The 13,623-nt window shown below is 48.5% G+C and overlaps 1 protein-coding gene across 1 annotated transcript in view; it reads left to right on the top strand.

Moving 5' to 3' along the window:
* LOC307086927 (latent-transforming growth factor beta-binding protein 2-like) overlaps positions 1 to 13,623 on the top strand; it is a gene marked incomplete at its 3' end in the record, with an annotated part of 87,283 nt that overhangs the window by 23,508 nt on the left and 50,152 nt on the right. Inside the window, exons 4-6 of the mRNA XM_079752273.1 lie at positions 3,399 to 3,676; positions 5,132 to 5,323; positions 11,749 to 11,946. Coding sequence (XP_079608399.1) covers positions 3,399 to 3,676; positions 5,132 to 5,323; positions 11,749 to 11,946 — 668 coding nt within the window. The remainder of the gene's footprint in view (positions 1 to 3,398; positions 3,677 to 5,131; positions 5,324 to 11,748; positions 11,947 to 13,623) is intronic.

Raw genomic sequence — 13,623 nt, 5'->3', positions numbered from 1 at the left:
GTCCAACAGATGATGTTGTTAGTGAATTGTTTTCGTGAAGCCTGTTCATTAAAAGCGCAAACTGGTGACATGTCTACCGAACTTGGCACAGATCATCCTTTCGTCGAGGGGCTATCAAGTCATTTCTTTTATGAGAGAATACATGTTCAGATGTGGTAATGATTCGGTTCAAAGATGCAAAGCGACCCGGTGCCAAGTTACACTACTATCACGCCCGGACGCGCCACAATGTTTTACTTTTCTACGCTGTTTGTCTGTCGATCCTTGGCTCGTCACTGATGCTCACAATCTCCCCCAACGTGATCAGTTCAGTCGCTATGATCTTCCACACATGTGAAATCAATGCTGCGGTGTGGAGGCGCCGATGGGTCTTTGTGTCTGTCACACTGCCGCCCTGCGATCTGATGAAGTCCAGGAGGCTCGATCACACATTTGGAAAACGATTTATCAGAACTCCAGGCGTGATGCTTTTGAATGAAATTGGTCTTGCTGTGCTGAACAAAGCAAAATCCATTTTTGAACTTTACATACACAGACAATCATCAGGAATTAACTATCTTTGATCTCTCGATCTTTCAAATAATGCCCAGCCCTTTTTCAATCAAATTGTCTTTTAATCTGCGACTATTTTAATGCCATGTGTCTGAAAAGCTCATCTTGGTGCATTTCTTTAATGTGTGGCTATCCCGCGTTGGCTTACTTAGTCAACCTCCTGTTGGCCGCAGACACTAGCAGCAATTATTCAGACACTGCAAGCTGGGAGGAAATACTATGAATTCTACACACGTTACCATTCGTTCGACAGCGGCCTGGCTCTTTGTCCCATGTGTTCGCTCAGCCTATCCTCTTCTACCGTGTTAGTCTGCGGTAATTAAAATAGGATGGCCATCTTCCATAGCCAAAACATTCAGTTTTCGTCTATTTAGTCTATTTCCTAGCACGTTTCATTTAGCTCTTTGCAGACCTCGTCCCACTCAGAACAGGACGGGCAGGGTCTTCACTCATTGGCTGTTTCAGGGGTGGGGGTCTTGAAGTTCCTGTAATGATGACATCGAATGCATGGAGCGATCCATGCTTGCTCTCTCCAGTGGAGAGGGAGCTACAGCGGTGAGCTCATGCTAAGAGAAGGGCCGCTTTGTTATTAGAAGGGAGTGATTTAGAGAGAGAGACAGAGAGAGAGAGAGAGAGAGAGAGAGAGAGAGAGAGATAGTTTGAGAGAAGGAGATAGTTTGAGAGAGTAAGACAGAAAGAGAGAGAGCAAGCGAGAGAGACAGATTGAGAGAGAGGGAAAAAAGGGAAAATAACATGCTAGATAGATGGAGGGGAAACAGAAACGTAAATTGAGCACCACCCAGCCCACAGTCGGAAGCAGGGGAAGGATACACGAGATCCAGACCTGCTGCCCTGCCAGCGGTGGAAACCCCCACGGCATCACGACATGTACCGGATGACGTGGAGTAGCCCCCTGCCATCCATCGCACCCGCCTGAGCTGACGGCTGACACACATGTCACGTCCACTTTCAGCATCCTTTCCCACTGCAGCACAGACGGAGGGTCACCAGCTGTCGACCATGTACATGATGTGTGCCGCTGTTGCCGGGGGCGATGAAGCAGCCTCTTCCTTCTCTTCGTTTGCCACCTTTTCTCTTTAAGAGAATGCCGGTTGGACTATTCACCGGGAATGAGCCTGTGCTTGCCCGTGCACAGCTAGAACCCGATAGTGTGTTGGTGGGTGTGTGTGGTACCGACTACACTGCATGTAGTCGGTACCACACGTAGGTTAGGCCAAATAAGTGTCATATCTGTATGTGTATGTATGTGTGTGTGTGTCTACACATTTGTGGGTGGGTGTGTGTGTGTGTGTGTGTGTGTGTGTGTGGGGGGGGGGGGATTTGGTTGTACATGGTGTGTGCGTGGCGTCCGGCCAGTAGAATCCATTGTAATGCTTGCTTGCTTTAATTTGCGGTCTGATTACAACATCACATACATTGTCGGAGCGCAGGTGTGCCTATTATAGCTCTCCTCTGATGTTCCCAAACCCGGTACCTCTCTGTCCTGCTCTGCTGACTGTCTATCAGTCCAAGCTCAGTGGGATCCAGATGTTCTCACACACACACACACACACACACACACACACACACACACACACACACACACACACACACACACACACACACAGAATGAAACACACAATCAAACTCACTCTGAATTAAATATACAAACACAAACTAACACACTAACTGAATGGAAAACACACATACTCAAGGGTTTTTCCCGGAACTCTGAAACCCAAGGCAGAGCTGTCTTCATATATGTCCGTCTCAACAATGGTCTTTCTGTAAGTCTGTCTGTCAGAAATGTCTGTCTATTGGTGCATCCATCTTTCTTTCTGTCGGTCCTTCGGCCTGCTGGCAGATAGATAGAGAGACAGACAGACAGACCCTTTTCCAGGTTAAATATCTTTTACCTTTTTTTATTGATAATCAGTCAACATTAGAGGCTTACATGAACATTTACAACAACAACAGAGATGATAGAGTAAAGGTGCATTATTCAAGTATTCAACCCCTGCCCCTCCATGTCCTCACCTACACAAGCACCCAGTTGGAAGATGTCCGGTATGGGAGGGGGACATGGGATTAGAGTAACAGGAATACAAAAATGAATATCTATATCCATAACTAAGAGCCATAAACTACATTTCCCATGAGCCTCAGTGTCCTGCCTGCACACCGCGAGGTTCCGTACTCGGCACACCAGGGCACCAGGTCGCTTTGCTACACGACCCCAGCTTTAATTCTACTTCCTGTGGCCCCTCGACGCACCCTGGACATTGCCCCCGAGCGAGTTACAGTCATATAGAACAGAGCTGGTTGTGTTGGGGAGGGAGGAGGGGTGATGGTCTTCATCTCGTCCAGCGCACGCGATCGCAGACGGAAAGTCTTGCAATCACCGTTCCACCAACAGTCACCGATGCAGGTCTCATTAGCAGAGGGCGAATGCTTAATGTTCAGTAAGTCAATAGTAGGAGAGACAAACGACCGTGCGCCAAACAGACCCATTCGTTTCTTTGTTGTGTTCAAGCGACTTTAATTTACAGCAGATGCTTACCGTGGATATTAATGGCTTGAAGAAATATATGCTCTTCATTTCATTCAAAATAAATCACGAGCGAAAAACCAATTTAGAGAACGAATGACCTAAGACCCGGTGTCTTCTCTCGGAGGAGCGACGTGTGATGCTCTATAGGTCGACCGGGCCTGACCGGATTTCACGGGTCCAATGCACTATAGGTGGATCTCCGCCATGGTGTGTATGTGGTCCACGCGTGCAACACACCATCTGAGCTCTCAGCTTTCATACGATTATTACATTTTCCATCCAATCCGATCCACAGCTCCCAAGTGAGGAGGGGACCCCCTGACCTCACCCCTCAGCAGACCGGCTCGTCCCGCACGGTGAAGCGCTACCCGTCCTCCGGGGGGCCCATCACCTCCAACGCGCTGCCCAACGGGAACGGCTACAGCACCGGACACGGCGCCGCCAACTGGCCCGGGACTGGGAACACCGACGGGCATTCTCCCAGCGTTCCCAGGACCGGAGCCGCCGCTGCTGCTGCTGCAGCCAACGGCCAGCCACAGAAACCACAGCTCAGCAACGCGCTATCGCACGCAGGTAAATGCAAGCAAACCACAAGAGAACAACAGGGCTTTACTTATTTTAAGTCGCTTTGGATAAAAGCGACTGCTAAATGTCCTAAATGTAAATGACCACAAACAAAATGTTAAACCCCTGGGGAAAGCTCTTGTGGGGGGAACGAATGACAATATTGCTGAACAGTGTTCTGCTTTCACTCTCCGCGCACGCTTTGACGTTTCCACTCTGCATGGCCGTATCTTAGGAAGCATGACCCTGTGATGGCATGAAGCAGTGAGTCCACCACGCATCCGTATACATCCTTCATTGTGTCATCACTCAATGAAGCATTAGACACAGTTTAAAAAAAACAACTGGTTGGCCGGTAGCCAAGACCCCCTCCCTCCTCCTCCTTCCCGCTCTCCTCCTCCTCCTCCTCCTCCTCCTCCTCCACCTTCTTCTTCTTCTTCTTCTTCTTCTTCTTCTTCTTCTTCTTCTTCTTCTTTATCCATCCCCGCCCAGCTTATCGCCAAAGTGGCTACGTCACACGAGGTCAGTGGAAGACTCTCAGCTGATGTCCCCTGTCTATGTCTGGGCTTGGTGGAAGTTTCTTGCTCTACTTTTTGGCTTTTGAGTCCCCCCCCCCCCTCTCTCTCTCTCTCTCTCCCTCTCTCTACCTCTAACTCTCTACCTCTCTCTCTCTCTCTGTTTTCTTTGTGTGAGAGTGAGACAGAGAGAGAAGAGGAAGATAGATTATATGTTTGCCAAAGGCTGTGTATGTGTCTATGGATACAACAAAGGCAGTCCAGTGCATGTGAGAGTCGTGTCTGTACAAGGTACACGCCTTTTAGCATCTTCTCCGTCACCTCGTACTCCACTATGTAGATCCACTATGACCACTGGGCGTCAACAAACACAACATCCTCAAAACGATACCCGGTCCTTCCTAATCTCATTGCCTTCTTTTTCGGAGCTTCATCCTTCCCCTTCCTGTATGATACACCAGACGCCACCATCTGCTCTCCCCACTTTCCAAGTCTTCCACGAGGCCAACGGCTGTTGAACACATTCCCACCATTACACATGCAGACTTTGCAAGCACCGCTCCCTCGGTCCGCCGTTGCATACACACAGATCCAGAAACACCTTATCCCTGAGATAAAGGCTTTGGAGGCCGTCCCGAAGCCTCATAACACTCCTCTCTCCCTCTCTCTCTCCCCTCTCTTTTCCTCCGTTCCCCTCCACCGTTGGCCTCCGATGGCACATCCTCACTCCCCCCGCATGCCACTGCCGAGCCGCTGGCAGGCACGCACACACGCTCGCTCTCTCTTTCCCCTCTCTCTCTCTCTCGGGAGCACTCCGGTATAAACCTTCCCTCCTGGGCCGGCCCCAGAGTGCATGTCACAGCGAGGACCTCCAGGATGCAGCTCCTCTCCTGCCGGACGCTGCTCCGTCTCCTGCTCACCCGGGTGTGCGTGTGCTTGTGCTTCCCAGGGGCCAACCTGACGTCCAGCCTGGACCGCATCAAGATCGTCTTCACGCCCATGCTGTGCCGGCGGGTGTGCAGCGGCGGCCGCTGCCACAACAGCTGCGAGAAGGGCGACACCACCACGGTGTACAGCGAGAACCACCAGCGACAGCAGCAGCAGAGGCAGCAGCAGTCCGAGAAGCAGGGATTCAGACTCTGTGAGTTGTCAACGGTTACCTCGGAACTCTGTCTTGTGTGCGTCTGTCTATTCAAAGTATTTTTGTTTCTAATCTCACAGAAAGAACACACCTGTACGTTGGTCTTTGGCCTCGGCCAGGGGTGAAACCTCTCTCCTCTCATGCTTAATCCCTCTGTCTGTGTAGCTTTTCTTTGAATCATTCTACCTGTTTATCTCAATCTATTTCTTTTAAGTTTCCGTCTCATTTTGTTTTACTCTCTCTCGTCCTCTCTTTCTTTCTCTCTCAATTCCTCCACTTGACTCTCTTCCTCTCTTCCTCTCCCACTCTCTTGCTCCCTATCTCTCTCTTCCTCACTCTCACTGACACTCTCCCTCTTCCTCTCTTCCTCTCCCATTCTCTTGCTCCCTATCTCTCTCTTCCTCATTCTCCCTGACACTCTTTCCCCCCTCTTTCTGTCCCCTTCCTCGTGCCTATCCCTTTCTGCATGTGTGTTCTCAGAGTTATGTTTGTTTTGTCCTCTTTTTACTTCACTTTGTGTCCCTCTGTTTATCTTAATCCTTCCCTTCTTTACGAGGTGAGCTCGGCAAAATGGACTCTCAACAGAGCCTGTTGAAGGGGTAGAGAGAGAGAGAGAGGAAGAGCGAGAGAGAGAGAGAGGAAGAGGGAGAGAGAGAGAGAGAGCAAGAGATATATGCCGTATATATATATATATATATATATATACATATATATATATATATATATATATGAGAGAGAGACAAAGAGAGAGTGAGGGAGAGGGATAGAGAGTTAGGGAGAAAAGGAGAAAAATAGCAGATTAGAAGCTGCTTGTCCAAAATGGAGTTGAACCCCACTGCACATAAACACAGTCACACTCTCAAAGACACACACAGACACACACACACGCACACGTGTGTGCGTGTGTGTGTGTGTGTGTATTGGTAGTCTCAGGCTCTGAGCACTTAGCCCTGGCTCTTTGTGGTCTACACCTCACGCCAGGGCCTCGTCGGCTGCTTTTGAACGCTCTCCCTTGGAGAGCAGGAATGGAGCGGGGGGGAGCGGGAGAAAGCAGCAGTGTGAACGGGGTTCGGCTGGGATTACCTTAAACCTGCCATTTACCCGGGCAGCTTTGCTCTACGCTCACATGGGAGTGGGTCAGTGTGTAGGGGGGATTGGGTGGTATAGGGTCAGCGTAGGGGGAGTGGGTTGTGGTGGGCAGTATGTGGGGTTGGGGTGGGTGGTGTTGGGTCAGCGTAGTGGGGTGTGTGTGGTGGTGGGTCAGTATGTAGGGTGGGGAGGGGTGGTTGGGTGGGGGCTCCTGTAATAATTACTGCTGGCTGCCCAGAGGTGATTGGGTGTAGTCATATACACCTGCACACAGAGACACACACACACACACACACTCCCATGCGCACACACACACATACACACTCCCATAAGCTCACATACAAACACACTCAAACCCACAACCTCACACACACGTGCAGGCCTACTACACACACACGTCCACAACCGGCACCGAGAAAAGAATTGTGAATAAACACTCACACACGTGCAACACAACGTGTGGACACCAGGGATCACGTGGGCAAGGCCCCCCCCCCCCCCCCCCCCACATGCCCAGCCTCTTCAGGGAGTACCCGGCTGAGTTATGAATATATAAACAGCTTGTTGTTGAAGATTTATACGCCCATTAATGGCTTTTTGGAACGCGTCGACAGTACTCCAAACACTTCAGCATCCTGGAACAGCTCCTCCATGAGATTACATTCCTGGCACATCCACCTCCTCCTGTGCAGTTGGTTCACTCTTCAAACCTCCCGTCTCCCTCTCCCGGCCTCAATGACCAGTGGCCCTTTGGGCAAGGCATGTGTTAAAGGAATACGCCGAGATATTTGCAGACTTCTTATCTTACCCAGTTTCTAGGGTTGTAACGGTACACAAAAGTCAGGGCTCGGTACGCAACTCGGTTTTGAAGTCACGGTACGGTACAGGACGGTACGGTTCATAGTTAAGGGAATTTTGTCAACAACGGATAATGGCCGTAGATCAGCAACAATGAAAGCACCAATAGACTTTGTTATGGCGTTTGCATATCTGAATTCCCAGACAGGGGTTGTTGAAATAGTGTCGTGAGCTGGGTTTGGACAGCTCGTTTTTTTTCACATTAACGATGATAGTAACACCTTGATGGTGCCCTTTCAAATCTGTGTGCATGTTAAAGTGCTGTACTTAGACACGGAGAGCCCTCTCCGTAGCCGGAGAGCCTGTCGGAGGCCCTCTCCGTAGCTTACGTGCGCATCCAATATTTTTTAAAGGAGACATATTATACCCCCAGGTGTGAGTGTTATTAGCCTTACAAGCCGTTTCGGAAATCTTCCCCTGTGCTGGATAGGTGAGCAGCATTTACTTCAGTCCACTGGGTAGGCTGGTAGACCGACCTATCCAGCACAGATCTAGGTGGACACGCCCACTAGTGATGTCATATGGGGCAGATTTTCGAAACGGCTTGTAAGGCTAATCACACTCACACCTGGTGGTATAATATGTCTCCTTTAACTATCCGTCGACGCAACGGAGACGGCAAGGGCTGTGATTGGTCCTCTAACAAAGTCATTTCCGGAATCACTTCTCCGGTTTGACTTTGCTCCTTATTTAGTTTGCACATTAAGGACCAATAAAACACCAAATAAGAAAAGCTTTGGAAGTTTATTTACAACACTACTTACATGGTTTGTAGTCAACATATAAGATCAATCAGGCGGCGAATTGCATTACGTATCCGACATCCCGACGGAGAACTACATATGCTCGAGGGGTCGCCGTAGTTACGGAGTCGGATTACGGAGTCGGAGTAGTATACTTTGGCTAAACGGTCCGGGAAAACTCAGACTTCAAGTTTTAAATTCCACATCGCAAAACAAGCCTTTACATTTGCCATATTAACGCTATGTCCGCAACATTTACGCTACGCGGTCCACCTCTGTAACCACCCAGAAGTGCCTGTACCATGACGGTTCAGTACAAATACGTGTATCGTTACACCCCTACCAGTTTCATATCGTTAGGCTCTTAGCATAATTGCCCAATTCATATTTTAGCCAAACTGGGATATCTAACCCATCTCTACTTTCCTAACGCTGCTGATTCACTGTGCCTCATTGGCTGTATCCTAACAATATGAGTTGTTCAATGACTGATCATTGTGTGTGCGTAAGGAGAGATCGCAGGGTTAGAATTTGCTTTCCGCTAACCGCTTCCATAGATTTTCAGAGGTACAGTAGCCTAGCTCCGGTTCCTTGAGGGAAAGACACTTTTAATAAGTTTCCATAGATTTCCCATGAGTTGTAATCACAGTCCCCGAAAATAGTGCCAGATTTTACGTGTGACTATGTTGTTGTGTTATGTTGTGTTGTAACTGGCACTTGTTTTCAATAAGCGACTATTCAGAACACATTTGAAATCTTCGAAGAAATAATTAAACTGTATTCCCCTGCTACTGTAGCTCTGCAAGCCGATGGAAGCTGCTAATGGATGGCAAATGCTAACACAGCAAACTCCACTTCTGCACGCACAATGATGAGTCTGGAATTACACAACTGGTCTGAATCTGGGGAAGACGGGCAGATTCAGACCAGGCAAACACCACTTACAGATCTCTCGGAGTATCCCTTTATGGCTTAATGTAGACTGCTAAAGCATGCTGTTGCCTTCTTTCCTTCCCTAGAGTGTGTGTGATTGTTGTGGCTTTTTGTGTGTGTGTGTGAGTGTGTATGCACAGCTGTGTACATACACCTAATATGTCAATGCATGCTTTTTTTGCCTGTGATTGTGAGTGTAAGGGCAGCTGTGATGTTTCTGTGTCATTTTGTGTGTGTGGGTGTGTGTGTAGGGCTGTTAATACTACTGTTAATACTAATAATACGGTGAAATGATATTGGATCTACTCTTCGTACCCTTTCATTAATCTACGGTGGAAAGAACATCTGCACGTTGTCTCTAGATAAACAAAACTGGTCACAGAGCACTGAATTCAGTCTACTCTACCTGGTAGCATGAACATTAAGTGCGTAAGGTATGACACACATGATGGTTTTGGACCCACTGTTGGCCGATTTCACAATTTAGCCTTTCTGCATATGTCCCCTCTGCCCCGATAAAAATGGATTAGGAAGCGCTTTTATCCCTGTGAGATTGATTGGACAAGAGTGTGTATGACTGTGTCATTATGTTCGTGTGTCTTTGTGTGTGGGTCAGTGTGTGTGTGTGTGTGTGTGTGTGTGTGTGTGTGTGTGTCAGCATGTTTGTGTGTGTGTGTGTCTGCGAGTGTGTGTGTTTGTGTGTCAGCATGTTTGTGTGTGTGTGTGTGTGTGTGTGTGCGTGCATGTGTGTGTGTGTGAGTGTGTGTGTCTGCATGTGTGTGTGTGAGTGTGTGTGTAACCCGAACCATCCAGTTGGTCCTCACTGCGAGGCAGACCTCCAGACAGGCACTGAGGGACGGGGGCCCAGGAGGTAGCTGGACAGTAGGGCGCGGTGGGGGCCCGGTTGGGGCCTGGCAGCGGGCTGCGGCGGCCCTGTCTGAGGGGCTCCCAGCGCGGGGCAGTTGAGCACAGGCCCGTGAGTCCCCCACAGGGAGGAATTAACAGGACCTGTGAGCTGCTGCTGCAGGCAGCCTCTCTCATCACGGCAGGTCTTCCTGTGTGTCTGGACCCACCGCTCCGTGGCATTCTATCTATCTTCCCCTCCTTCCTCACTCCCCTGTCTCTCCCACACTCTGCCCCCTATCTCACAGTGTGCCCCCCTTGCAACCTCCTTCTTGTTACCTCTCTCTCTCTCTCTCTCTCGCCCTCCCTACCTATAACTTTCTCTATCTACCTCTAACTCTCTCTCTGACCTTGTTTTTCTCTTTATTTCTCTTTTCCCCCTTAGATTCTTTTCCTTCATCACAACGTTATAATCCAACTCCAAGCAGATATCCTATCTCCGTCACCCCGCATTGGTTAATCTAGGCCAGAAGGAAGGGCCCGTTCCCCACACGCCATCAAATCCCATTTAATTTTTTCCTTTCATTCATTCCTTGTGAATCTGTTTAATCCCCCGTCCCGTGTCTCCGTCTTTGTCTGTGTCAAAGAGCGAAGCGGGGTGGTTCAACACCCAGCAAGTCACCGCCAGCACCCCTGGCCTTCCCTTTCATCTCATGCAGTATGTAGGCCACTCCATCTCTCTGAAGGTCAGGCAATGTGCTCTTCATCTTACTGGGCAGGGCGGTTCCCTGGATGAAAAGGAAGAAAAAAAGGAAAGACTAGAAAGAAAAGAAAAAACAAAATATGAAAACGTGCTTCTTGTTTTTCTTTTCTGTCTCTTTACAACACGGTGCTCTAGAGCACATTCATCAACACACACGAATACACGCACGCACACACACACACACACACACACACACACACACACACACACACACACACACTGGTCATGTTTCACTGGATACGCTTCTATATCGATTTCTTCGTTTGCTTTGTTTCGAGTTAGGTGAGGTCGGGTCAGGTGGATTGGCTCGGTGGGAAGAGGGCCAGGCAGGTATCGGCTGCTGTGTTGCCCCCATACCCCCCCACCATCCCCCCATCAACAAAACACAGACATGCACGTGAACACACACATGCCACCCCTGTCAAAAGATAAGGGCAAATGTAGGGTGTACAAAAACCGTGCTTTCAAACAACATCTGGCCAACACTACCTTTTCTCTTTTCTCTCTCTATCGCTCTCTCTCTTTCTCTCTGTCTTCCCATCCCCCCGGCATAAATCACGGTGCGCGCCAAGGATTCAGTTTTCTTATCAGATGCAGAGACGGTTGTTTCTCCTTTGATATTTCTCGTGTGATCTTTTCGTTGTACGTCAGGTTTATTTTTCTCGCTTGCAGCGAAGCAGGTGTTGCAGGCACAGGGGGAACGCACTAGATTCTTGTTATTTCCATTGAATTACCGGGTGAGTCATCACACCGTGTCATTAGCCTGAGCTTTAGGGAGTAGTGCATGCTTTTTCTAGAGAGATTTAAGGCGAGTAAGATTTTAGGCAAAACGTGTCAAGGGAAACAGAGGTGAGAGCCAGTTCCACAGTTTTGTCCTGAGGGCAAAGTTGATACTTCATAAACTCCCAAAACGGATAGAACAAGCCTTCTGGTGTTGTGGTACTGGGTAAGAAAAGAAACGGTGACAGCACACGTTGACAAATGTTTGCAGCCTCTGCACGCTCTGCTCGTTAGTGGGGCCCTCCTGCTGCTAATTACCCAAATTAATTAGTGTGTGTATAACCATGCATCAATCAGTGCAATTAAAAGTGACAGCAATGTACGCTCACAATTTCCCTGTCCCCCCTCACACCTCAAATATTCTCTCTCTATCTCTCTCTCTCTCTCTCTCTCTCTCTCTATTTCTACCTTTGCAGTCTTCTGTCAGATCTCATGTCTGAATGGGGGCCGCTGCATCGGCAGAGACCATTGTTGGTGTCCGTCCAACTCCACGGGGAAGTTCTGCCACCTGCCGGCCCCGCCCCCCACCAGGCACCAGGGAGGCCACAAGGACGTCCACCAACCGGGGGCCAACGCCCACTCCATGTACACGCTGCCCCTGTCCAATCAGCAAGGTGATTCAATGGAATTTGTAGCGTCATTGTTCCCAGCTTCCGATTGTGTGCATTCTTTTAACGAGGACGGACTTTTAACGGTTCCAAATCACTGTGCCATAAATCCAACAGTAAGAACAACCGTGTGATAGAACTGCCGACCAGATGTTTGTTTGGCTATGCACAAAAGTATTTGCTCTGTGGAAGATATTTTAAATTTCAGCTGATTGACCTGATAAAAAACGATTTTATTATATGATTATACTATCATATATTTATGTATTTTTATTATATAATTTCACTTATTACAAAGCTTTATGGAACACGACATTCAGTGGTCTGCTATAGTGGACCACTGCAATGCATTTCAGACCGTTGGTTTGATTAAGGCTTGGAAGCCATTTCCAAACCAATAACCGAACAGACGGTTTCTTTTAGCAATAAAACCCTTTTTAAATCAGTAAAATCTTTTGTTGCAACAGTTTGTGGCAGTTCATCTCTTTAGTAAGGAGCTGTTTAACATGCGGCCTGTTCAGGGTGATCCAGGCAATCTCTGGGTGCTGCCTCGCCTGTCTGGGTTTAGTTTACGTTAATCACCGGCTGCCTGTACCTTATCCCTTCGGGGTCGTCTAAGCTCTGGAGGTAGTGTGGGTTGACTTGTAACCTGAAGGTTGCTAGTTCGATTACCGGCTGCTCCTAGCTGATTCTCGAGGTGCCTGAGCAAGACACCTCACCATAACTGCTCCCGACGAGCTGGCTGTCACCTTGTGTGGTTGACTCCGCCGTGAATGTGCGTATGATCCGTTTTAAGTCGCTTTGGATAAAAGCGTCTGCTAAATGCCCTAAATTTCATCCCTTACTTGTAGGAAGCCAGTTTTAGTAGTGGTAAAAGTCGTAGTAGTCAAAGTGGAAGACTTCGGGCTAATTCTGTGTTTAATTCTTTGCCGCTTTGAAAAACATCCTTGTGCAACAGATGACATTGTTGTCAGTCTATAAATATGTGTTTGTGAGTAAGTGATTTAGTGAGGTGGCCAGGGAAGTGGTCAATACATGTGGTGCGTGTGCTAAGCCTCACAAACACAATGGTGGATGACTCCATCCCTCTTGAATATCCCTTCATTATTTATATCTGTCTTCTTTTCCTTCGTTCGTTTATTAAACGCACCCACGTAAATTCCTTGACGTGCAACAATCTAGTTCCTGTGCAGTGCTCGGACTCTGCGGGCCATCTGTAGAGTGCCTGGATCTATTCTTGTCCAAATATGTCATGACGGACTAAATGAAAACTGTCACATTGTTCACACAGAACCCGCCTTCTAAAGTGGATATTATCAAAGACAGAAAATGGCCCTCGCCAATGCCGCAAAGCAATCGAAAAGGAAAAACGTTTCCATCTCTCTTTTACTTGAATTCATCTGTCTTTATCCATCCCACTGTTTCATTGTGACCGTAAGTCAAAGCAGAGGCTGCATGGGTTGCTGGGAATGTGTTTAATATTCCTACGTCACAATTGGACCCCCTGGGCCTCCGGGTCCCTTTGTATATCGTGGAGTCAAGTTCTTGGCCATGTTTCTGATGGTTCTCGGGTCCTTGTATCCCGGTGCTTAACACAGGCTTCTCCTGCCTGCAAAGTCGTAATTCAAGGGAAAGGTGGAGTGTGTGAGTCAGGATGCTGTGAAGGGCCCTGGCACGCCCTGA

Source organism: Pollachius pollachius (assembly GCF_949987615.1).
Source record: "Pollachius pollachius genome assembly, chromosome: 15".
NCBI classification, from domain to species: domain Eukaryota; kingdom Metazoa; phylum Chordata; class Actinopteri; order Gadiformes; family Gadidae; genus Pollachius; species Pollachius pollachius.
This window is presented reverse-complemented; position numbering and strand designations above follow the sequence as displayed.